The sequence below is a fragment of the Perissodus microlepis genome, chromosome 7, assembly GCF_051167445.1.
Source record: "Perissodus microlepis isolate ML-2025 ecotype Zambia chromosome 7, ASM5116744v1, whole genome shotgun sequence".
NCBI lineage: Eukaryota > Metazoa > Chordata > Actinopteri > Cichliformes > Cichlidae > Perissodus > Perissodus microlepis.
The window spans coordinates 54,333,273-54,360,481 of NC_140467.1; the positions used below are offsets into that span (position 1 = coordinate 54,333,273).

Sequence of the window (27,209 nt, forward strand, 5' to 3'; positions counted from 1 at the left end):
TTTCAAATTAAAAGCACTCAAGTCTTTCACTCAACAGAAACACTGGCCTTTAGGTTTTGATTATGTCATATTTGTATGAACTTGCTGTAGACAGATTTGAATGATGAAATATTCAAATATTTCAAATGATCTTTTAAAATAATTCATTGTAAGTACCATTTTTCTTGAAAGACAAGAATTTTTTTCTGAGAGGTATTCATTTTCGATTTCAATGAGCTGTATACACTTTCTATTAACATTTTATTTTTATTTATTTTTCCATTGCTTCCATTGTCATATTTAGGAGACAGTAGTGTTGGACTTTGATGCACACTATATAACACACAATAGTGACATCATATGTTCTGAAGTATTTACCATATAGATTTAGCAATTTTCTGTTTTTTTGCCATTTCAGAAATACAGGCTAGATGTCTCCTAAAGGATTGGGTTCATATTCTTCATGGTTCAGATTGAAAATTAATTCATTAATTAATCAATTACCTTAGAGTTTATGGCAAGTGTCTGTTGGAGTTGGGTGCATCTCGGCACTTCTTTGAATGAGCACTTAAGTCACTGGTGCCACCGGTGGCATTCAGACGACCCCGGGCACCCTGTGTGGCACGTTGGCTATTCTCCGCCAATGACATCACAGAGACAGACTCAGTGTCAGACTGTACACTGTTGCTCCAGTCATTACTCCAGCTGCAGAGACAGGGAGGGCGTTGTTTACATAATGACAGTGTTTAGGCCTGTAGACCATTGAAGCAATTAATATGGGAAAAATTTCTGCACTGAATATCTTCTCTCTGTTATCAAAGTATGTTTTGTATTCCAGGTTGCACAGGGTATGTATGAACTATGTATGAACATGTATGCAATTTAAAATGCAAGTGTTAATTCTGTCATCAGGAAAAACCAGTACCCAGTAAATTTTTTCTGATCTTATTCATCTTTTATCTTACTAGATGAAACAATTTTCTACATCTAAAGAGGAGTGACCTTTTCAAAAGCATAGCAAAATAATAGTAGAGTAGTTGTCCGCATTGTTCACCAGGAGGTGGACACACCGGGGGGGACAGAAGGACTTGAGTCCATTTGGATTTAGACCATCAGGACTAGCACACATTGACTGAGGTATTGTCAGTGCAGACCTTATCTTATGGTACCTCATAACTCAAACTTTCTTGATGAGCTGTGACCTCTGCCCCAGCTTCCTTCAAAAGGCCTTCTTTCCCTCCTTAATACTTAAAAAAGGCATTTAAAACAAAGTGGTTTCTTGGCTCTAATTCTTGCCTTCTTGTTCCCTAACTTGAATATACTTAATTTTTGTGGATCCGAATTTGTTTTTGGGAAAATGGTAAACATGTTATATTCTCACTGCACATGATGCTGGATACTGCGTTTGCCTCTGAAAAAAGGCAACCAATGAGAGAGGTTTTTACACTGGGAGGAATCTTGGAGTAATTTTTGGCCAGGATATTTCCCTCAGCACACACAATAAGCAAATATGTAGAACTGTCTTCATTCATTTGGACAATATCAGTAAAATTTGAAATATCCTGTCTCAAAATGATGCTTAAAAGCTAGTTCTCACATTACTCCTAACACTGGACTACAGCAATTCATTATAATCAGGTCGCTCTGAAATATCCCTGAAAAGCCTTCAGTGGTTCTAGAACACTGCAGCAAAAGTAGTAATAGGAACTAAATAAAAAGAGGCCCTAATTCTCCCATATTAGCTTCTCTTTATTGGCTTCCCGTTATTCCAAAAGAGGAGCCTGCAGACTGACTCCCTGTTCCAGGAGTTTTATCTGTCCTGCTGTTCTTACTATGCCAAGTTGATAGCCTTTCCAGCAGACCACAGCATGAGAGACTTGGAGAACTCATCACAGCACTGTCCTCAACCATGGCACACCCCAGGGCTTCGTTCTCAGCCTACTCTCATATTCACTTTTCACACAAGACTGCACCCCTATTCATAACACAATTTTTATATACAATTTTCAGATGACACAGCCGTGGTGGGGATGATAACCGACAACAATGAGACGACCTACAGAGAGGAGGTCCAGGGATTCACATCCTGGTGTTAGAACAACCACTTGCTCCTCAGTACCAGCAAGACAAATGAGCTTGTTGTTCACTTCAGGAAACATAAAATGGATACATCACATGCCAGTGGACAAACTCTTTTTTAATTCCCTCCCCTCTGGCAGGCTCACGGTCATGAGAGCACAGACAGTATTTTTGCTCTCATGACATGCTCTCATGCTCTTAACAACAATTAAAGTCTTCACATGTGAATTCAACAACCCATGCATGTAGAACTCAGCAGCTACCCACACAAAGAAGCCATGATACATGCAAGGGTTTCTGCTTAGTGAGTGTTGTTATAGATTCACTCTCTCACAGGTAACTCTATTCTCAAAGCTGAATTCTGCTCAGTCTAATCAACCCGACTTTCCTCAGGTGATAGGACAGAGCAAATTTTATATTTGTTTAAATCTGGAAACTTATGTTTACTCAGATGACTATTTTTAAACAATTTTTACTTCTCTTAGGAATGACTTGTGCTCCTTATTATGATGATTTATTTTCATAAAAATATGTATCATATTGTACAACAGACTAACTGGACAGGAGTGGAGAGACTTCAGAACCTTTGCATTTTAAGATTTCTGGAACATTAAAGTACTCCAGAAACAGTTTTCAGTAATTCCACTGCTACACAGAAAAAATAACTGTTGATAATTAATTTGGCAAACTCATTTTCCAAGTTATAAAAAAAATCTGTTTAAAACTGTGCTTATGTTGATGCCACAGTATAACTCGGTTTAATACTGTGAACTGGCCTTGTCTATTAAAAATGCTGTAAGGTTAATCTGAGTGTTGGGGCTTTCTTTATATTACTGTGGGATGCTTATCTTACATCATAAATCACCTTGAGGTGGCTGTTGTTGTGATTTGACACTATATAAAAACTGAATTTGATTTAATTTATAATAACTCGTGTCTGGGACCTTCACTGAAAGTTCCTCTGTAAAGGAAGCAAGTAAAGTCTGGGGGTTATGGCTCGCTCATGCTACCCTATGCTCTAATTATGGGGGTATCACAAAGCTGGGTACTGGAAAGGATGGTTTGTCTGTTAGTCGAGCCTCAGATTCTGGAGAAACATTGTGGTTTTTGTGCTGATCATGGAATGCTGAACCATCTCTTTAGACTCTTAAGGATATGTGAGGGTGCATGGGAGTTTTACCATCCAGACTACATATATTTTGAGCACTTGGAAAAAGCTTTTGAGTGTGTCTCTCAGAGTATCGTTTGGGGGAGTTTCTAGAGTATGCGGTATCTGGCCCATTGCTGCAAGCCTGCACAACTGTTCTGAGAGCTTGGTCTGCATTGCTGCCAATAGGTTGTACTCATTTTTGGTGCATGTTGGACTCTTTGTCACAGATTCTGGTGTCCTCAGAATTTCATCCCTGCTTTTTTCTAGATAAAGTGGATCTGTTGGTACCATGAGGTGGTAACCTCCAGTTTGCACTGAAGCGTTTAGATGCAGCAGGACTGAGAATTAGCACCTCAGAATAAGGTCCTCAGCTATAAAAGACTGGAATACCCAGTACAGGTCCGGTGTGAGATTCTACCCAAAGTAGAAAAAGGGAGCACTGAATGTGAAAGCGAAGCTGTCAATTTACCGCCAGATCTGTCCCCACCCTCGACTATGGTCACAAGCTTTGGGTAGTGACTGAATGAGGTTGCAAATACAAGCCCTGGGAATGCTTTGGTGTTGTCCTTATAAATGGGAGGAGGTGGCTGGGGAGAGGGAGATCTGGGCTCTCTGCTTAGAGTGCTGGATGGCGATCTAGCCTCCGATAAGGGGAAGAATTCTGATGGATGGATGCGTGGATAGAATGGTTGTAAACAGCCAGTCACAGAAAAAGCACTCTACATATATAGGGTTCACTTTGGTCAATATCTATTCAAGTGCTCAGTGGGCTAAGAAGTTGCCTGTAGAGTTTAAAATTATGTACAGTGATCCCTTGCTATATCGCGGTTCACTTTCCGCGGCCTCGCTGTTTCGCGTATTTTTGGGGGGTCCAGTTTTGCTTTTTTTTTTTTTTTTTTTTTTAACCGCACATTGAGTTCTGTGTCCTGATCGGCTGTAGACCAAATTGTCAAATTTACATAAATTTTCGCTAGCAGAAGACAACAAACACAACAGTGTCGGCATCATTAAGCGAAACCAAACAATCAGATAAGTCAAGCTTTATTCAACTTATTCTTCTTGCTTTCTCTACTTCCGCACCATTGATTCATTAATTTTGCATTCTCTCGCAGCTGCTCTATTCCCATGCTCTTGACCTGAAAAGAGGGTTTGATCTTTGGTTTCATTCTATAATACTGGACTTATTTTTCTATGAAGGTTTGAACTTTGAGATTGTTTAAACAAGAGAGAAACGTGTGAAAATGTCGATGCCTGTCTGAGAAAACTATGAAGTGTGTAGTGAGGTGTTTTACGGCCTTAAAAACATCTATAATAATTGTAAAAAATAAAGATAAGATAAGATAAGATGACCTTTATTAGTCCCACAGGTGGGAAATTTGTTTCGTTACAGCAAAAGTGCAAAGTTATGTAGCAGAAATTAGAAAACACTGGAATGCAATAAAATAAAATAAAATACTATATACAATAGAATAAAATAGAATAATATATACAATAGAATACAAATGTTATATACAACTTTGCGGATTTCACCTATCGCGGGTTATGTATGTATGTAGAATGTAACACCCACGATAAACGAGGGAACAACTGTATACAGTTTTTCTTGGTGTTCTTACTCTTGTCTTGATCATTAGGTCACTAACAAGCAAGATGGATGAACTAATAGCGTTACTCTGGAGTCTGATGGAGTATCTGGAGTGTAGCCTGATGTGCTTTAGTGAAATACAGATGAAACAGGACATTCCCGATGACAGTGTATCTATTGAAGGCTTCCACACTGTTCGGGGTGGCAGTGACAGCTTGGTGAGTGGTAAGCAGAAAGGAGGGGGCTTGCTGTTCTTGTTAACAACTGATGGGCTAGACCTACTCATATCTCAATCAAAGAACTAATTTGTTGCCCCGGACAATTTATTTATTTAAAAAGGGACAATACAGTTTAACATTTAAACAGTTTCAATTTGGAGCAGGAAACTGATATGCTGCACATAGAGTTTATAGGTATCACTAATTCATAAACATTCATTTTTTTGTCACTTTTTGGCTTTTGTATTCAAAATCCAAACAAACAAAATTACAACATTCAATTAAATAAAACCATAATACAACATGGCTCAAACCAATTAACTGTGTATTTTGAAAAATCAAATTTAAACAGTTTACACAGACTGTCTTTTTGACACTATAAGCCAACTGCCATGGCTTATAGCAGGGCTATCGAACTCCAGGCCTCGAGGGCCGGTGTCCTGCAGGTTTTAGATCTCACCCTGGGCCACCACACCTGAATCACATGATGAGTTTATTACCAGGCCTCTGGAGAACGTCAAGGCATGTTGAGGAGGTCATTTAGCCATTTAAATCAGCTGTGTTGGATCAAGGACACATCTAAAACCTGCAGGACACCGGCCCTCAAGGTCTGGAGTTCGACACCCCTGTCAAATGCCATGTTTAGGTCAAAAAACACTGCTGGCACAACTTTCATCATAAATCATCATCTAAATTGCGCATAACATTCTCAGCAAAGTAACGGTTTTCATTTTTTTGTAGAACATCTAAAACCAAAATGTGTTGGATGAAACAGTTGATTGATTGGTTGATGATCAGTTAATTGTACTGCCATAACCTTTTCAAGTAACTTTGATAGAACAGGAAATATGGAAATTACACAATTATTACTATTAAATTTATGTGCCATAGAACCATTGTCTCTGATAACACAGGTAAACAAAAACATGTTTGTAATAATCAGAAACACAACACACTTTTCTAAACCAGTTTATAGATCTGCTTTTAGTTTTTTTTCTGTCACATTAACTTTTTGAATTATGAGTAATATTAATTTGCAATGGATTTGCATAGTGTCTTTATTAAACCACAGGCACCAATCAATTAACTGTTTCAGTACTCAATAAATATTCAGGTCAGTGTCAGTCAGCTACCACCATTTATTTAAAAACCCTTGTGTATACTATGTCCGGATTTGTACAGTACAGCATCCACAAGTAGTCAGTCAGTGGTGGACAGCTATTCAAAGGCCATTTTCTTGTATTTGTGTCAGTGTTGATGGTATACTTGCACACAAACCACTACATTGGACACTGATGTGTCACTCCTTACCCTGGCGTATGACGTGTTTCCTTGTAATTATTGTTATTTAACCCTTTTATGCATGAATTATGACAACCTCAATCAGGATATTTTCTTAAATATTTTATTCATCTTTTTTTATGCCTAAAGATGAATAAAAATACTTAAGAAAAAAAATCCTGATTGAGGTTGTCATAATTCACGCATAAAACGGTTAACTTAATGTCCTGATGAAAACACTCCCTGTTCATCACTCACCATGCCAAGATTTTCTGGAAATAATTTGAGGTGAGAGTGCAGGAAATGTATTTTTAATGACATTCGACAACCCAGTTTCTGGTAGGAATTAAGCAGATGCTGAACTCCTTCCTTTTATGCAGGAGACTAGGTAATGCCCAGAAAGCTTTCGAGCCACTTGAGCGCCTCCCAAACTTTCATCCTGCAAAACAGTCTTGATCTGCAGACCAATAAATATCCCTTCCTTCATTTTTGCAGGATTCATCTTTGGAAACCTTTCAGCAATGTACTGAAAACCTGATGAGTTTGCTTTGTCCATGGCCTTGACAAGATTTTTCATCAAGCCTACCTCAAGGCAGAGGCAGAAACCTGACAGTGCTTTTTCCTGGCTCCTAGGCATCTTATGGCTGCCAGTCACGCTTGATATAATGTTCCACAGTAGATCGGCTGTACCTCAGGCACAGGAAACAGCATTATTTGGTGAATTCTCCTTGCATTCCAATCAAAATACCAATCACCTTCAGATCACCACAGATGTTCCACTAAGGAGTTTTATACGTGACTAATTCAAACAGTGTCTTCATATTGTCATAGGACTCCTTTAGATAAACAGAATGGGCAATCGGCATACTTGGTTTGGCATTTCCAATATGGAGTAGGACTGCCTTCAAGCTTCTTTGTGAAGAATCAATGAAGAGACGCCATTCAGCCGGAACATGCTCTTGTGACAAACTGCTAAATGTTGATGTTCTGTTGATGTCATGACAATAGCACAGTGAGCCATCAGGAGTGAAGAACGCTGTCAAGTTATGACTTTGACTTCTGTAGTGAGTTTACAGTAACACCCTTGGTAAGCACATTCTTCTGCTTAACCCTCAAAGCAATAAAGTTCCGCTTTGTCTTTTGACAGATTCAGATCACAAACGAGATTGTTCAGCTCTACTTGTGTAAAAGTCTCTGGTTCTGAATCTTCATTGGTCACGTAATCAGGATCTGATGACTCTGGATTGTAACTAGATCCGCCTTGAATATGTTCCTTACCGCCTTCTACAGAAGCTAATCCATCATGTGGTCATCATGAGGAACAGACCTTATTGTAGAATCCAGAGTGGGATATATACAATTTTGTGCTTATTTTTTCAGAGAATCCTATTGTCTTCAATTAAGATGGCGGCACGCACAGACGCAGCAGCTCTATGCTCTCCACTTATGTGCCTTTCCTTTTTGTTTCTCCTCTTTTTATTATTCTTTTGTTTATCTTATTATGTAAAGCCAAATTTTCCGACAACCATCTGGAATTATGCAAGATCGGATATAAGAGCCAGATCCCAATTACCAGTGATTATCAGAGGGTGCACAACATCCCCCCGGAGATAGCCAGAACATCGGGTTCTCCGTGGATTGTTATTGGCTCTGCCAAGAAACGCAGGCAGCGGAAGGAACGCAAACAAAAGCAGGGATGCTGGTCGGGCCTGCTAGCCAGGCTAAAGAAGCAGCCTTTCAAACCACCGCTCCCGAGCATCTTCCTGACCAACGCACAGTCGGTGGTCAACAAAATAGACGAACTGAACCTTCTCGCCGCACAGCCAATCATCCGTGACTGCTGTGTCCTGGTCGTCACGGAGACATGGCTACAAGAGGGAATTCCCGACACCTCCGTGCAGCTAGCAGGCCGGACCGCAGTGACAGAAAGTCTACAGCGGGGAAAAGCAGAGGAGGAGGTTTGTGCATTTACACACATAACAACTGGTGCACAAACACTAAGATCATCACCACAGTCTGCTCCCCGGACATAGAGGCAATGTCTGTCATGTGCAGACCTTTCTACTTGCCCAGAGAACTGCCTGCAGTGCTAATAACAGCAGTCTACATACCACCAGACGCTAATGCTAGCTCAGCCCTTGCATACCTGCATGACATGATCTCCGAACAGCAACGGGCATACCCAGAGGGAGTACACATCATTGCAGGGGATTTCAACAGAGCATGCTTAAGAACTGTGCTGCCTAAATTTGTACAACATGTGAAATGCCCTACGAGAGGAAATAACACCTTGGATCATGTTTACTCAAATATTAAGCAAGCCTACAGATCTGTTCCCCTCCCCCACCTGAGCATGTCCGACCACCTCTCCCTACTCGTTGTCCCGGCATACACACCACTCAGGAAAAGGACAAAGTCCACCATCAGAACCATTAACACCATTTCTGAGGAAGCTCTCGCTCAATTGCAGGACTGTTTTGCTCTCAAAGAGTGGAGTGTCTTTGAACAGGATGACCTAGAGACTCACAGAACCGCAGTGCTGGGTTACATCAAACACTGCATGGACACTGTCACCACGGAAAAGCGGGTCCGGGTCTACCCCAACCGTAAACCATGGATGACAAGCAAGGTTCAGGCACTGTTAAAGGTACGCAACTGTGCATACAAATCTGGGGACCAGGACATGTACAGCAGAGCAAGAGCAGACCTTAAAAAGGCATCAGAGCAGCAAAACTGGACTATTCAAACAAGCTATCAGATCACCTCTCTGATAACAACTCCAGGAAGGTATGGGAGGGCCTGAAACACATCACCAATTACAAAGCCAATGGGACAAATATAGATAATATGGACATCTCGTTAGCAGAGGAACTTAACCACTTTTTTAACCGCTTCGAGGAAACTGCAGTCACCCCCACCATGCACACCACCCTGCCCACAGTGTCCTCTGAGCACAGCCCCCACACATTTAGCCTCCAACAACATCAGGTCCGCAATGTGTTCAGAGCAGTAAATCAGAGGAAAGCTGCTGGGCCCGACGGAATACCTGGTAGAGTGCTCAAAGCCTGTGCCTCCCACCCAGCTTCGACCCCCACCAGTTTGCCTATAAGGCAGACTGAACTCCTAGTGTCCTTCTACCGTGCCACTATCGAGAGTGTGCTGGTGCACACCATCCCTGTGTAGTACACTGGTTGCACAACAGCTGACAAGAAGAGACTACAGAGGGTCATCAAAACTGCAGAGAAGGTGATTGGCTGTCCACTCCCCTCCCTGGACTTAATTGCCAGCTCAAGATGTCTCTCCAGAGCCAGGGCAATTATAAAGGACCACCTCCATCCTAACCTCCACCTCTTCAACATCCTGCCTTCTAGAAAAAGGCTCAGATCCATCAGGTGCAAAACCAACAGACTAAAGAACAGCTTCTTCCCGTGGGCTGTCAGAACTCTTAATGCAAACTAAGAATGTGTAAAGACTTCCCCAACACATCCACTCTGACAGTGCTGTTGATCATCTATGTGCAATATCTCAGTCTTTCCATGTTCTGTGCAATATTTTTGGCTCATGTGCAATATCCTTGGTATATGCAATATTTTTCGGTCCTGTGCAATATTTTGGTCCCAGTCTATTTCAATATTTCTTACACATACACCATGTATATAGTTTCACTCACATATATGTATACATATACAATGCTTTTTATTTTTTTTTATGTTATTTATTTATTTTTCCCCCTTCGTTGTATATTGGTTTCTCTTCTTCTTACTTTTGCACCTTTGTGGTCCAGCTACCCAATTTCGCTGTGCAAGAAACTGCACAATGACAATAAAAAGCTCTAAGTCTCTAAGTCTTCATATGGAAAAAATAGCAATCATTGAGATGATCTCACGGTTTCTGCCACACCATCAGGATTGCAAATAGCATTGCTGCTTTTCGCAGATTTAGCAAGTCCACTGGAACAACTGTTGCAGGAGAAATGTTGACCCCAAGATTTATCCTGGTCACCCAGTCGACAGCCAAAGTACAATTTGTATATCTTCTTAAGGTCTGTGGTAATTAGGCAATGTTGTGCTTTAGTTGTTAATGAACCACCCAAGAAACAGAAACTGTCTAGGGCGCAGAGCATTTGCAGGGGGGGCGCCATTCCTACTCCTAAATTTCTATCTTGTTCAAAGAGAAGATATAAAACAAAGTTCTAAGCTATTCGACCTTAGTGTTCTCCTTTTTTAAAAAGAATCGATAAGAGAATCGATAAAGGATCGAATTGTTAAACAGAATCGAAAATGGAATCGGAATCGTGAAAATCTTATCAATACCAATCCCTAGTAATGAGGAGAGGCCGCAGTGTGTTGTCTGTCTTTAAGTGCTAGCTTGTGACAGTTTAAAGCCTAACAAGCTAAGATGCCACTTAGAGACAAAACATCCAGAGCACAAAGACAAATCAGTGGAGATTTTCAGACAAAAACTTCAAAATTGCCGTGGTCAACAGTGTCTCTTTACTAAAGCTGCATCTGTTTCGGCAAATGCTCTCCTCAGCTCCTATAAAGTTGCCTACCGAGTGGCTCAGTTTAAAAAGCCGCACTCAATTGCAGAGGAATTAGTACTTCCCTGTGCTATGGATATGGTTTCAACTATAAGCGGCGGTCCCAGCCCGTTTGGCACCCTGGGCGAACACTCCCTCTGGCGCAGCCCCCCTTCACACACACACACACACACACACACACACAGACATAAAACATATTAAGGATTGTACATTAACATAAAATGGTTGTGGGAACCATACTGAATTTCACCATTACACACACACACACACACACACACACACATAAAGAGAGAGAGTATGCATAGTATGCAAACGGCTACCAAACAGCCATCATACAGGGAGTGCAGAATTATTAGGCAAATGAGTATTTTGTCCACATCATCCTCTTCATGCATGTTGTCTTACTCCAAGCTGTATAGGCTCAAAAGCCTACTACCAATTAAGTATATTAGGTGATGTGCATCTCTGTAATGAGAAGGGGTGTGGTCTAATGACATCAACACCCTATATCAGGTGTGCATAATTATTAGGCAACTTCCTTTCCTTTGGCAAAATGGGTCAAAAGAAGGACTTGACAGGCTCAGAAAAGTCAAAAATAGTGAGATATCTTGCAGAGGGATGCAGCAGTCTCAAAATTGCAAAGCTTCTGAAGCGTGATCATCGAACAATCAAGCGTTTCATTCAAAATAGTCAACAGGGTCGCAAGAAGCGTGTGGAAAAACCAAGGCGCAAAATAACTGCCCATGAACTGAGAAAAGTCAAGCGTGCAGCTGCCAAGATGCCACTTGCCACCAGTTTGGCTGCAATATCACTGGAGTGCCCAAAAGCACAAGGTGTGCAATACTCAGAGACATGGCCAAGGTAAGAAAGGCTGAAAGACGACCACCACTGAACAAGACACACAAGCTGAAACGTCAAGACTGGGCCAAGAAATATCTCAAGACTGATTTTTCTAAGGTTTTATGGACTGATGAAATGAGAGTGAGTCTTGATGGGCCAGATGGATGGGCCCGTGGCTGGATTGGTAAAGGGCAGAGAGCTCCAGTCCGACTCAGACGCCAGCAAGGTGGAGGTGGAGTACTGGTTTGGGCTGGTATCATCAAAGATGAGCTTGTGGGGCCTTTTCGGGTTGAGGATGGAGTCAAGCTCAACTCCCAGTCCTACTGCCAGTTTCTGGAAGACACCTTCTTCAAGCAGTGGTACAGGAAGAAGTCTGCATCCTTCAAGAAAAACATGATTTTCATGCAGGACAATGCTCCATCACACGCGTCCAAGTACTCCACAGCGTGGCTGGCAAGAAAGGGTATAAAAGAAGAAAAACTAATGACATGGCCACCTTGTTCACCTGATCTGAACCCCATTGAGAACCTGTGGTCCATCATCAAATGTGAGATTTACAAGGAGGGAAAACAGTACACCTCTCTGAACAGTGTCTGGGAGGATGTGGTTGCTGCTGCACGCAATGTTGATGGTGAACAGATCAAAACACTGACAGAATCCATGGATGGCAGGCTTTTGAGTGTCCTTGCAAAGAAAGGTGGCTATATTGGTCGCTGATTTGTTTTTGTTTTGTTTTTGAATGTCAGAAATGTATATTTGTGAATGTGGAGATGTTATATTGGTTTCACTGGTAAAAATAAATAATTGAAATGGGTATATATTTGTTTTTTGTTAAGTTGCCTAATAATTATGCACAGTAATAGTCACCTGCACACACAGATATCCCCCTAAAATAGCTAAAACTAAAAACAAACTAAAAACTACTTCCAAAAACATTCAGCTTTGATATTAATGAGTTTTGTGGGTTCATTGAGAACATAGTTGTTGTTCAATAATAAAATTATTCCTCAAAAATACAACTTGCCTAATAATTCTGCACTCCCTGTAATTCGTCATACAACGAGAAGAGGACAAATCAACAATTGACAATGACTAATTAATATTAAAATCTGTAACATAATGTATTGTTTGGAGTTTAGTCTGTTACTGTTACTATTTTTACCATTTCTTTTTGGAGCAACTGTAACCTACATAATTTCCTTAGGGATTAATAAAGTATTCTGATTCTGATTGTTTCAGTATACATGACCTGCCATGATCCAATGACACATCTGCTTGCCTGTATCTTTTGCTCATTTCTCCTCCACTTATTTTCTCTATTTTCTAAACTTAGGACCTGATGGCTTAGAACTTTTCTTGTCCATCTTCCATTGGTTTTAATTTTGCACTCCAGTATGAACACAAATCCCCCAACCCGAGGATCACCACAACATAACCTAACAAACCTACACCTTAGTTCACAGATTCACTTTGTCTAGGGTGTATTGCTGGGATTTCACACAACCGAGGATTCAAATCATGAATACATAATGGGCTTGGATTTACAACATTATGAATGAAATGTGCTCTATTTGGAAGCAGCAGGGTCCCCTCCACTTTCAACAGGTTGTGTGTGAGACTTTAAATAACCAAACTGTAAACTATAAATTTTAAATTGTTATTGATCTCTTTACCCCTAGTCCTAAAGTGGGTATTTATTTTCTTACTTCACATATTTATTGTTTATTTGCACTGCTGTAACTGGAGCCTCATCGTCTCGTCTCTCTATATACTGTACTGTATATAGCGAATATGAGAATAAAGTTTACTTTGACTTCAGCACCAAGCAGGCACACCGAGGGCTCTCACGCTCACTTTTCGCATATAGAATTTCAAAAAAACATCGGTGCAAATTATAAGTCTGTATCATAATGTCTGGTGTTTTCATGTTTGTTGGTTTTTTTTTATTTTGTTTTATTTTGCGAGTTGGTTATTAGATGCTGCTCCAGCCAGCCGGAGAAACCCCCGCCACCCCGCCCTCTCCTCCCTGTGCCGCAAGCAGCTGGCACAGCTCACAAACGGAGGGCGCCCTTACTCCCAGCAAATGGGCGATAGAAAAACCGATCGGTGCCTATGCCATTTCCAATATGCGCTGACTGATGTCGGGGCAGCATGAGTACAAGCAATTTTTTTTTTTGCCCGATGCCCGTGATGCCGCCCCCACCACGATGCCGCCCCAGGCAACCGCCCGTATCAAAAACTGCTACTGTAACTAGATAACCACTACTCGTCTTGCTTGACCCAACAGGTCAAGCGTTCTGCTATGACAGTTGTCAGAGGTGAACCAGCATGACTTTGCAGTGGCAAAAATGGAATCTGTTGCATGTATGGTGATTAGCACCACTTTCAAACCAATACTCTAGTTTTCATTAAAGTACTGAGGGAGTAGCCACTTCCTAACCTCACTGGATACTCAAATTCTTTCTTTCATTTTATTGCTCTCCTTTTCTATGCCTCAAGAAGAAAAACAAAAATAAACAAAACTGTTTTTAAAAATTACACGATCCTCTATTTTCCCTCAGCCAGTTTTTTTAAGCCATTCTTTTGGTTAAACATTTTTTAATTGGATACATTTTATAGACCTTTTTTAATTTTTCTTCAATGTTTAGTACTTTAATGCACGTTTTTTTGCAGTGGAAATTTAAAATGCTATGCCAGTTATACATTAAGAAAACAGAGAAGAAAAGAAAAGAAATATTTCTGCCTATCAGTAAACAGTTATACTTGGTTATTGGACAAGGGCACAATTTTTGTCAGTTTGCTTCTTTACATGACCCCAGTGGGTTTTAAATGAAACAGTTAACATATGATTTGAATGCAGACCTTCAGCTTTAATTCAAGGGTTTTAAAAAAGTATTTCACTAATTGTTATAAAGTACTGAAATATTTAGTGATAATACTATAAATTTCTTATACATGGGCCCCTACTGGTAATGACTGATGTCATCGCCACAGTCAACTACATCAAAACACGACCTGTGAAAGCCCAGATTTTTTCGGCACTGTGTGAAGAAATGGGCTCCAACCACACAGCTGTTTTGTATCACAGCGAGTCCCGATGGCTGTCATGTGGGAAGGAGAGAGGTCTTTGAACTGCGAGATGAGATCCGCAGCTTTTTGAAGAAAGAGGGCAGTGATCTTAAAAACAAATTTAACTGTAACAACTTTTTCATGAAACTGGCATACCTCAGTGACATGTTCCTGAAACTCAATGAACTAAATTTACAGATGCAGGGCAGAAACACTCACCTCCCACATCTGACAGATAAAGTCACATCATTTGTCAGAAAACTTGAAATGTGGAAGCAACGAGTGAAAGATGGAAACATGGACTCATTTGAGAATTTGAAATCATTCATTGAAGACAACAAGCTGCAGAATACAGTGATCCCATGCATGAACAAACACGTCTGCCCTTCAGAAACATTTCCAGAGACATTTCCTGGTGCAAGATTCCAAATAATATGACTGGATCCGTGACCCCTTCAGTCCAACACCCCCTGCTGACTTCAGCACATACGAGGAGGAACAGTTCATTGATCTTACCTGTGATTCAACTAAGAGGCTGCAGTTTAATTCAAAGACCCTGAAGATCTTCTTGTAAAACAAAGTGCAAAAAAGCAAAAAAAGTTTGGGTACCACTGATCTATTCAGTTGTGTAAATCCACAAGAGCAGTAAAACTTAGAGCAGTAGTAGCCCAGCTCAGTTAATCACAGTCTGTGAAAAATCTGCTGGAGTTCTCAATAGAAAGTTCTTTGAGTTGTGATTCTTTTCCCTATTGACTACAATTTTAGGGTTCCCCCATGTGCTGAATCCCACTTTAATCCCTTCCATACTCATTTTGCTGGTTAGAGGCAAGAAAAAGTTTGGGTTTTTTTTCCGTCTTTTTCAATTTCCATCTTCTACTAAAGTAATTCAAGTATAAGCTGTGCTACTATAGCGCCAGGTTCAGTTAACTTTGTACAAAAACTGCTGGTTGAATCATCTTCCAACAAGCAACAACTTTTTACTTTCTTAATTGGAGTATATTTCAGAGCCTGTACTTTTTCGCTTTTATTTGAGTAAAGAAGTTGAATTAGTAAATGGACTTATTCTTATATAGCACTTTTCTACTCTTCCGGAGTACTCAAAGCACTGTATACAACATGCCACACTCACCCAATCACACCCATTCTCACAAGCACTTTCTCTATACGTAGTGCTTTCTAACTACTATCACACACATTCATACTCTGATGGACGCATCACAGAGCAACTTGGGGTTAGTATCTTGCCTAAGGATACTTGACATGCAGACTGGAGCCAGGGATCAAACCACCAACCTTCCGATCAGTAGGTGACCTGCTCTACCTCCTGAGCTACAGCCACCCCAGTACTTCAAGTTTTAATGGAGTTTTTTTTTTTTGGTCTGTACTTCTAAGTAAGTACAGAATGTCTGTATTTTTGCCACTCTGGGTGAGAGTAATATAAAGCTTTAGCTTTATGTAATTTCAAGACTATGATCAGTATTACTTTAGTAGTTAATGCTGTTTTTAGAGCAAAATCTATTGTTCACTAGTTTTTTCACAAGTCAATTTATTTCACTATCTAAAAATGGAAGGCAATTTTCAACTATATTTCAACTAACACTTGATTTGACACTTGACACACAGATTAAAAGTAAAGCTCAATTCTACCAGGGAAATCAAATTCCCACACAGCTTTTCTTAAAGTGTGCACTGATTAATGGTTCTAATCACCAAAGTCACATATGTGCTAAACAGTGTCCCACGTACCCTACATAGTATCATTTGCTCTGGCAACAAATTCAATTACTACATTATACATAGTGTCCTCTTGTGTTACCTGGACCCCGACCAAGTAGTAACCAAGTACACAGCAAATTTAAAGGTGTTAAATGTTTTGGTGTTAGTAGTCTTCTTGCAAAAGTAGAGTTAATTTTACTCTAAGTAGAGTCACATTCTTTTAATGTAACTCTGAGGTGTAAAATGATAGTAGTTAAAATCGAGTGTTAAAAATGAGTGTTTCTATGTCAAATCTGGAGGTGTTACAATGGAAACATTAACTCTTGACCTCTTAACTCTGAACTCCTACAGGGGCTATGACACCAATAGAGTAAATTCACAGACTCCGCCCCCAGCACCATAGGCTCCAATTGAAGCTGAAGTGAAGCCGTTTCAGAACATTTTGCTCTACATATTTGAGTTGTTTGCCATGCTTGGTAAGTCATTTTTTCAAAGATTGTTTCAATTATTATTATTAGCTTTTACTTCTGTGGCTCTTTGGAGTTGAGACAAAGCTGTGTGAAAGGCATTAGCCGTGTTGCTCGGTGATAGCATAATATTCTGTTTTAGCTAGTGAAAGGTATTGTTTACGGGCAAATACCACAGCCTTGAAAAAAAGCTTGCATGTGAATTTTCAGTCAAATTTTTGGTCAAATACACCTAAAACAATGTCTAGAATGTGAAATGTTGGTATAATGGTGCTACTTGAAGCCTGAAAATGATCTCCCATAAAAAAAACCAAGCAAACAGCAGTAGCAGATGTCCTGACTGGGTTCTACGTTAGCATTTAGATCCCTCCAGAGTTTTGTGCACACGGTTTAGGTAAAAATGAAAAAGGTTGAGGTTTTACATTTAGTTCAGTATTACCTGTTTCCTGTGTCCTTGTCTTTTGGGAAACTACTTTACACAAGTAATGGCTCAAAGAGGATTCCTTTTTTTTACTGTGCTGCAATTGATTACTGGATTATTTGTGCCATTAATTAGTGTCAACTAATTTTTATTCAATCTCCACATAGGATATGCTTGTGAAGATGGAATATGGGGGAGAGCAGAAGTGTGTTGAAGTTCCACAAAGTGATGAATGAAGGACATGCATATTGTATTGAAGAAATAAGTGATGAGAATGCTGTTATTTGCATTTACCAGCTCACCTATGTCAGACCTTTTGATAAACAAATTTCTAATGAAAGTGAGAACATGTACACTGTTACATCTTTCAGAAAATGTTTTGAAATTGTGGTGCACAGTTTAGAATAAATGTTTTTCAAAAACCATTGTCTTTTTAGTAAATGTTTATTTCCAAAAGAAATTTCTAGAAGTTCAGAACAGGAAAATTCCCGCTTTTTAGAATTAATTAGAAGATAACTCTCACGTAGTTAAACTAAAATACTCTTTGAGAGTTAATATATAAACTCTTAACACCTAGTTAGCATTAGTAAGTGTTAAATTATCAACTCCAGACAGATTTGGTGTTTAACACTAAATCAGAGTTAACGTACCAACTCTCCAAAAAGAGTTAAATTAACACTCTCTGGTGTGGACCCATATAGACACTTTAATAGTGTTGAAATCAAATCTGACAGTGTTAATTTGGACATGCTGGATTTGCTGTGTAGTAACTCAATAATATCAAATACCCAAAGTGAAAATATAAAGTCATTCTCTTACCTTTGACTGGAGATGTTGGTGAGTGTGGTAGGATTATGCACAGATAAGGTATATTTGCTTGTGGAAAAGTTTGTCTCTGTCTCCTTTTCAGCTGTATGCTTCATTGTCCTTCCATTATGTTGCTATAAACAGAAAGCAGAAACCACACTGACAACTGTTATGAATTTACAGATTCAAATTGTGATTCCTTTTATTTGATAACAGTAACAGCATACACCAATAAGCTGCAAATCTTGAAGAGGCAAGTTAGAATTTGGGCGTCCAGTGGTAGAGTTTGCCACATTGGAGTCAATACCAGTACTGGTATTCTTCCTCTTATTCCTTAGACGTTGCCTTAAACGGTCCCGTAGTTTCTTTCTCTGCTTCCTGTTTGTAAAGAAACAAAGTAGATCGTGAAAGAGCCCAGATCGCAACTTGGATACATAACTGATGGCAGTCCCACATAAACAAAAAGATAGTAAAAGTAATTCATAGTTGATGCTAGCAAAAGTAATTTATGTTTCTAACAGCATTGTACAACAGTACAATGAATATGGTTGTATTGTCCACTAGCAACACAAATTCCTCAAAATTCTCTCAGCCCACTTGGTTTTACCGTATCTCTGATCATTGATCTGTGGATGATGTCCAGCTTCATAGGTAACTTTAGAAATGTTATAATGGTTTCACTGTGTGAAGAAGTGCCATGGATGAATGTAACAGACTTTTGTAGCTAAATCACAATAAAAGACACATCATATCATGCTTCCAATCGGATATTAAACAAACATACATTTTCAATTATAAAAATTGTAAAACTAATAGTCTATACTAATGTTTGAGCCAAGGAGGTCTACTGCACAATTAAAATTGTACAATTGAGCATCTACTAATTAAAATACTTCAGAGTATCTCATCTTAACATCTTTTTTTATTCTTTGATCTGAATACTTTCTTTTATTGATGCCCCTTCTTTTTTATACATTTTGCATTCATTTATTCAACCACAACTGCAAAAGAGAAACTGCACCCTGAATTTGGCGGTACAATATGAAACTATAATAAAATCAGGGACACTACCTACATAGTATACAATGAAAAACAAAAAATGGCATTAATGACATTACTTGGTTTTGCAGTAGGCAACCACACACATGATTCCAACGACTAGGAGCGCAATGCAGATTCCAGTTATTGTTAAAATACGTTTCTGATACAGCTCCTCAGCTTCTGAAAAAAAAGGACAACCATTCTTTAAAACATTATATCTAAACACACACAGTCAACCACAAACACACACAAAGACTCTGTCAGCCCTAAACCCAAACAATTTTTTAAAACGACTCTGTAATACAGTTTTTATATTTCTAGGAACCACAGTCCACATGCAAAGATTTGAAGAGAGATAAATCTGTGTCTTTAATCTAACTGAAATGTAATTATTAGAGGGGGAAAGGCAGTGGCAGGTGTATTATGCTCTTTGATTCCCATAAGCTTATAATTCATATTATTTTTTTTTATTTTTTTGTCCAAAATTAATCTAATTTAAATCAGTCATAGAGGTGACAAATAACAAAGTACAAATACTTCATTTCACATCACTACATACCTTCAAATATCAAAGTGGTTCGAAACTAAACAGTTAATACACAAATAGGGATGGGTACCGGTATCCGGTGCCATTATGGCACCAGTTCTGACATAAACGGTAGTAATCAGACCGAAAAGCAGCGCACATTTCAGTGCTTTATTTCGGTGCTTTATTTCGGTGCTTTTTTTTTCTTGAGATGTCATACACTTTGGATTCTAGCCAATCATTTTACCTTTCCAAGGATAGTAGGTGGGCCCAGGTGGGTATGTTATTTTAGAGAAGAGCTACAGATTAAAAATGCCCAAGGCGAAGCGGTCAAAAGTCTGGCTGTACTTCACAGCAAAAGATGCAAACTCAGCAGTATGCAACAAGTGCTTTAAGGTGATACTGTGCAAAGGAGGAATCTGATGAAACACCTGGCGACGCATAGTGTTTTTTTAAAAGCCGAGAAATGCACCGTATTTGATAGCTTGCTGCAAGACCTCACACCAAGCACATCTACTGCGGGTGTGGTGCCTGTTATCGGACCTGGAGTTAGCAACATCCCCCAAGAACCCGAAGAGGAGAGTCCTGGCCCTAGCCCTGCCAGTGTAGCAGAAATGATGGCAGATGATAATGGTAGCAACAGCCGTTCTTCTCTTAATGTGGCTTAATGTTGTTCGTGTGTAATTTACGTTGAGTAGGCTAACCACGTTATTAAATTAATGCATGTAAGGTGACCTAGCAAACACCGTCGTAGTTACATGCAGCTGTCTTCTTGTTTGATGGCAGATACTCCCTTCACCCTGGCCAAAAAAGCTAAAATGACCAAAGAAAAAGTGGAAAACAGCTAAACATGAGAGGTCTTTGGACAAAGTTTGTGTTTTTTCCATTGTTTAAGCACTGCTTCCAGCCAAGAGTGATACCATATATGCCCTATAGCTGCAGAAAAGGCTAACATTGTTATCTTTTTACAAAAAAAACAGCTAAACATTAGAGGTTTTTGGACAAAGTTTGTGTTTTCCATTCTTTAAGCACCGGTTCGAGCACTGTTTAAGCACTGGCACCATTTCAAAAGTACCGGTGTGGCATCAGTATCTGATAAAACCTAGACGATACCCATCCCTATACACAAAGGACTATCCTAACGGTGTTTCACCAGGGATTATTACATATAAAGTGACGGAAAAGGCAAAAACATGTAATTTATGCATAACTTATTGTATGTTTGTTTTGGGGAGTTTTGCCACATCAAAACGAGTGTCAATGTACATAAGATATATTTGTGATACTTCAGAATCTAGCTAGACCTACAGAAGAGGAGCGAGCATAAAAGGAGTAATATAGCAGGTAAATTAAAAGGCAATGTTTCAGTTAACAAGTATCAGCAGACACACAAACTGTTTGTGTTCAGCCTGCACACTGTGTCCACTTGTGTTTCCCAGGTAGAGGAAAGAGTGAGAGCAAACGTCACACAGCAATGGAGAATGATAAGAAATATAGGCCAAGAGAGGTAGAAGAGAGGTCACAATTAAAGGTAAGGACTACTCAGTGACATTTGATAAACTTGGCGTTGGAAATCAGCCAAAACAATTCATGAAACATCTGCTTACATCTTCTTGAATTCAAATGTGTAAATCTACAAATATTAACAAAATCTCAGAGCCGCAGCAACAGAACAGGTCAGCTGATCACAGCCAGTGTACAAAGAAAATCTATTGAGGCTTATGTAACATATGTGTTAAATACTTGTGAATTTCACCCCAAACACCTTTTTTTAAATTAAATATTTCATTTTGCATTTTAATCTCCTGCCTGTGTGATCTGAGTCTGTGTGTGTTCGTGTGTGTGTGCGCTACATATGATGTAGGCGCGTGCATGTGTGCCCCGGTCACCGCTCCTTTCAGCATGGCCGGAGGAGAGGTGTCCTGGCAGACGCGACACACACAGCTCAGGCCTTTATTTCTGTGTTGCAGATGTGCAGTAAAAAGCCAAAGACCCAGTGCTGTCTCCTGTCTCTTACTTTCACGCCAGAACACAATGCATAGACAGACATAACATACAGATGGGTTACATTGGTGCATCAAGCATCGACGTCATCTCGATCACCGTGGGGAGCTCTTTGTAATTGCCCTTGTTCCAAGTTGGTTACTTTTCCTAACTTGTGTGGGACTTTCTGAATGAGCTTGGACATTTAATCTGCTCAATTCTCATCCTGAATAACATTAGGTCTTAGTTACAAATACTGTGTTTGGTTTTGTACAGTTACACTATTTGGAATCTTGTTTTTTTGTGATTGTGCTTCATCCTTATGGAGTCAGCATCTGGCTCTTAGGCAACAGTCACGTGTTGGGTCGCGCCTCTGCCCTTTGTAACACATAGGCAGCGACTGCCAAACAACCACCAGCAGGCTCTTAAACGACTGCACACTCTCAAGCAGAGTCTTGACAGGAAGGCAGACATAAGAGATCACTTTGTTAAGTTCATGCAGAAGATGTTTGACAGTCAGCAAGCAGAGTTAGCACGTGCTTTGAAGCCTGAGGAAGAGTGCTGGTATCTTCCATTGTTTGGAGCATACCATCCGCAAAAGCCTGGACAAATACGGGTAGTTTTTGACTCGAGCGCCAAACACAAGGGGGTGTCGTTGAATGATGTCCTTTTAAGTGGTCCAGACTTGAACAACACTTTGGTTGGAGTGCTACTGTGGTTTCGAAAAGAGCTTATAGCAATAACTGCAGATGTGGAACAGATGTTCTACTGCTTTACTGTAAGGGAAGATCACCGGAACTACATACGTTTTCTCTGGTACCGAGACAATGACCTCACAAAAGATGTGACAGAGTTCCGCATGACAGTGCATGTGTTTGGCAATACCCCTCACCAGCTGTGGCGATCTATGGGCTGAGAAAAGCAGCTCAAGCAGGAGAGGCAGAGCACGGCAAAGACGCAAGGGAGTTTGTTACCAGAAACTTTTATGTCGACAACGGTCTGACTTCACTCCCTACAGAAACAGAAGCCATCAGTCTTCTTCAAAGAACACAGAAGATGTTAGCTGAGTCCAATTTATGGCTACACAAAATTGCCTCAAACAGTAGCAAGGTAATGGATGCATTTCCAGCTGATGATCTGGCCAAGGACCTGAAAAACCTAGACCTAGGGACAGATCCTCTTCCTGTTCAGCGTAGCCTTGGACTGAGCTGGAGTCTTGAATGAGATTCTTTCACCTTCCAAGTTTCCAAGGAAGAAAGACCTTTCACTAAGCGAGGCATACTCTCTACAGTCAACAGCTTGTATGACCCATTAGGGTTTATTGCTCCCATCACTGTCCAAGGCAAAGCCCTCATCAGAGAACTTACCACAGAACCATGTGAATGGGATGATCCTCTTCCACCTGCCAAAGAAAGACAATGGAATGCATGGAAAGACTCCATGTCAGAGGTAGAGCTTCTGCACATACCCAGGCCTTATAATCCATCTTCTCTGTCCTCCATGCAGCACCAAGAGCTTTGTGTCTTCTCAGATGCCTCATCAATGGCTATTGCAGCAGTTGCCTACATACGAGCTATTGATAAACAAGGACAGTGCTTCATCGGGTTTGTCATGGGTAAATCCAAGCTAGCACCCAAGCCTGCACATACCAACCCCTGATTGGAGCTGTGTGCTGCAGTTCTTGCTGTAGAGGTGGCAGAGCTCATTTGTCAGGAGATGGACCTTGAGCTGCATGCCGTAAGGTATTACACAGACAGCAAGATTGTGCTAGGCTACATCTATAATGCTTCGCGAAGGTTTTACATCTATGTGTCCAACAGAGTCTCCAGAATTAGGAAGTCCACTACATGCACGCAGTGGAATTATGTTGCAACAGAGAACAACCCAGCTGACATCGCAACAAGGCCGATTGCAGGAAGTCTCCTGCACAAAACAAGCTGGTTCACTGGTCCTCAGTTCCTAAAGCAGGCCCAACAACAGGTATCCCCATCAGTGACATTAAGTAAGTTTGACCTTGTTGAACCACAGCACGATGCAGAGATTCGCCCAGAAGTCAGCACCCTGACAACTAAGGCTACTGATAGACCTCTCAGTCCACAGAGATTTGAATGGTTCTCCTCATGGAAAACTCTGATAAATGGAATGGCGAAGCTCATCAGCGTGGCAAGATACAGGTCCAGGCTTTCAAAACAAGTCCCACAAAATCCACAAACACAGGCAAAATTTAGAGTGATCTGGAGTGTTCAACAGTTAGTATTCACGGAAGAAGTGAAACAATTGGAGAGAGGGAAACAAATTTCCAAAGCAAGTCCTCTGTGGAGGTTGAACCCCTTTATCAATCAGGATGGAGTGCTTAGAGTAGGTGGACGGCTCTCTTCAGCTGACCTTCCATGTGATGAAAAACACCCAGTCATACTCCCCAAGAGACACGATGTGACAACTTTGTTAGTGTTGACATCATCACCAGGAAGTTGCCCACCAAGGTCGCCACTTAACTGAGGGGGCACTTCGCTCAGCCGGTTTGTGGATAATTGGAGCAAGAAAGCTGGTTTCTAGCTTGATCTATGGATGTGTCATATGCCGCAAACTCAGAAGAAAGCCTCAAGAGCAAAAGATGTCTGACTTGCCTGAGGATAGGCTTTCCATAGAACCCCCGTTCACCAGAGTTGGTCTAGATGTCTTTGGACCATGGAGTGTAGTGTCATGACGAACGAGAGGAGGCACAGCAGAAAACAAGCGATGGGCAGTGTTGTTTACGTGCCTAGGAACACGAGCAGTGCATATAGAGGTGATTGAATCCATGTCCACCTCAAGCTTTATTAACGCCTTAAGAAGGTTTTTTGCCATACGAGGACCTTCCAAGGTTCTCAGGTCTGCCCGTGGAACCAACTTCGTCTGTGCCTGTAGAGAGTTAAGGATCTTTACAGATGACTCAGAGGTCCGAAATTACCTTAGTAATGAAGAGTGCTCATGGACCTTTAATGCACCACACTCATCCCATATGGGAGGCTCATGGGAAAGAATGATTGGTGTCGCTCATCGGATCTTAGATGCCATGCTGCTGCAGTCGGGGCCTACCCGTCTTTCTCATGAAGTCCTTCACCTTGATGGCAGAAGTGATGGCAATTATGAATGCTCATCCATTGGTTCCGGTGAGTACAGATCCAGAGTCACCGACAGTGTTGACACCAGCAATGCTTCTTACTCAGAAGGCAAACGTTGTGTCTGCTCCAGAAGGGGTGTTTGACTTGAAAGACCTATACAGGAAACAGTGGCGACATGTCCAATGTCTAGCCGACATCTTTTGGAAACGATGGCGACAAGAATATTTGACAAAACTGCAGTCCAGAAAGAAGTGGATCAATGACAAAAGGGACATGCAAGTCGGAGACATTGTCTTACTGAAGGATGACCAACCAAGCGAAATGGTTGGTTGGTCAACCAAGCGAAATGAATGGCCTATTGGTCTCATTGTTAAGAACATCCCTAGTCAAGATAATAAAATCAGAAAGGTGGAGGTTAGGGTTGTGAAACAAGGTGCTCCACGGATTTACCTATGTCCAGTTTCTCAGCTCATCCTTCTGTTCCCCAAGGAAACTATAAAGAAAGACTGAGGTATACAGGAAACTAAACAGTAAAGTAAAAGAAGTAGTGGTATAAAATAATTTATACCAGGCGGGGAGTGTGTTGGTATAACTTTAATGTGGTAATATGCTTTTGTTTGTATGATTTGGCTCCCTCTTGTGGCCACAGTTGGTACTTGGGAAGTTGTTATGCCCAGCTAGTTTGCTACAAGTGCTCAGTGGAGGTGAAACCTTTGCCCACGCATGCCTTTAAGTTTCCATTACATACTATAACCTCAACTATCTGATTTTGTGATGCATGTGTAATGTGAGTATACTGAGTTACTATTTCAGCTGTGTGGTCATTACTCATTTGTAAAGCTACTTGTGTGCTAGCGACTGTATATTAGCATGTGTTTGCTAACTTGCTATGATCAGTAATGCTAGTTAACTGAAGGTGTTTATGTTTAATTTAGGCAACCTTAAGATTTATGGTTTTGCTGGTTGTCATGAAAACCAAGTTTCAATTAGTACATTATGTATGCTCAGTGAATGAGAAGGTAATTATCTGTTATGAAGCGCCTTGAGGCGACTTTTGTTGTGATTTGGCGCTATATAAATAAAATTGAATTGAATTGAATTGAATTGTGTTTATTTAGTTTTACAAAAAGAAAAGAGAAAGGAGAGATAAGCTAAATCACGCCCACATCTAGTGAGGACAGAACAGTTAAATACTTGTGAATTTCACCCAAAACACCTTTTGCATTTTAATCTCCTGCCTGTGTGATCTGAGTCTGTGTGTGTTCTTGTGTGTGCGCTGCATATGACGTAGGCGCGTGCATGTGTGCCCCGGTCACAGCTCCTTTCAGCATGGCCGGAGGAGAGGTGTCCTGGCAGACGCGACACACACAGCTCAGGCCTTTATTTCTGTGTTGCAGATGTGCAGTAAAAAGCCAAAGACCCAGTGCTGTCTCCTGCCTCTTACTTTCATGCCAGAACACAACGCATAGACAGGCGTAACATACAGATGGGTTACACTCACAATAGAAATTATTATTAGTTGTGATTCTTTTACCCACAGTGAGCCACGCGAAGCCACTACAGGATCTCCACCTGTCGAATTTAACTTTAACCCCTGAGAGTACCTGCTTTCCTGTTTAATTGTGGAGGCAAAATTTATTTTACTCCTTATATTTACCTAGAAGAATTAAGTTCTCTCTTTTCTGTGCTCATGCTCTACATAACTGATTCAAGCAGATTACATTCATTTAGTTAGACTTGTAGTCAAGACCGCCTAATCCAAGACCAAGACAAGACCAAGACAAGACCAAGACCAGAGGGTATCGAGACCAAGACAAGACCAAGACCAAGTTGAGACGAGACCAAGACCGAGACCGAGTCGAGACGAGACCAAGACCAAGACCGAGACCGAGACAAAAAAAGTCTTTAAACTGCAGCCAGATGCTGCTTCGTTTACGGGTGTCAGGCATATTTATGTGTTTTTGCTTTCGCACAGCCCTCCTCACCGCTGTCTACTGTCTCACTCACTTACTGAGAGGACAGACGGATGCTCCACTTGACTGTCGCGTCTCTCACCCTTTCTGTTTTTCACATAATGATATTATCCTATATCCTCGCATGTGATTGGCCACAATATGGAGTGATTGGAGCATAACTGAGCCACTTTGTGAGAGCTGAGCAGCGAAAGGAAATTAAGTGAGGGTAGAAATGACTGAAAGATATATATATATATATATATATATATATATATATATACACACACACACACACACTTCTATATACATATGCAGGACACCTTAAACTAGTTTTTTAATTAAGCAGCAAGGCAGAACAAAGTCGGGCCTGTATCAAGACACAGGGACTAAACCCCAATTCAACCAGACCCAGAACTGATCCGGAATTAAAACAGGACTACAACAGTAA

At 40.6% G+C, this 27,209-nt stretch overlaps 1 protein-coding gene across 3 annotated transcripts in view; it reads right to left on the minus strand.

Annotated features, from left to right (window-relative positions):
- Nucleotides 1-27,209, minus strand: part of nrg1 (neuregulin 1) — a 65,651-nt gene that overhangs the window by 21,975 nt on the left and 16,467 nt on the right. For 2 of the 3 annotated variants that reach the window (XM_084936008.1, XM_084936009.1), the window contains exons 5-7: nt 19,271-19,373; nt 18,380-18,530; nt 18,165-18,286 (exon numbers count right to left, since the gene is read on the minus strand). In XM_084936008.1, the coding sequence (XP_084792134.1) occupies nt 18,165-18,286; nt 18,380-18,530; nt 19,271-19,373 (376 nt within the window). The remainder of the gene's footprint in view (nt 1-18,164; nt 18,287-18,379; nt 18,531-19,270; nt 19,374-27,209) is intronic. The other variant, XM_084936010.1, reaches the window with a different exon arrangement.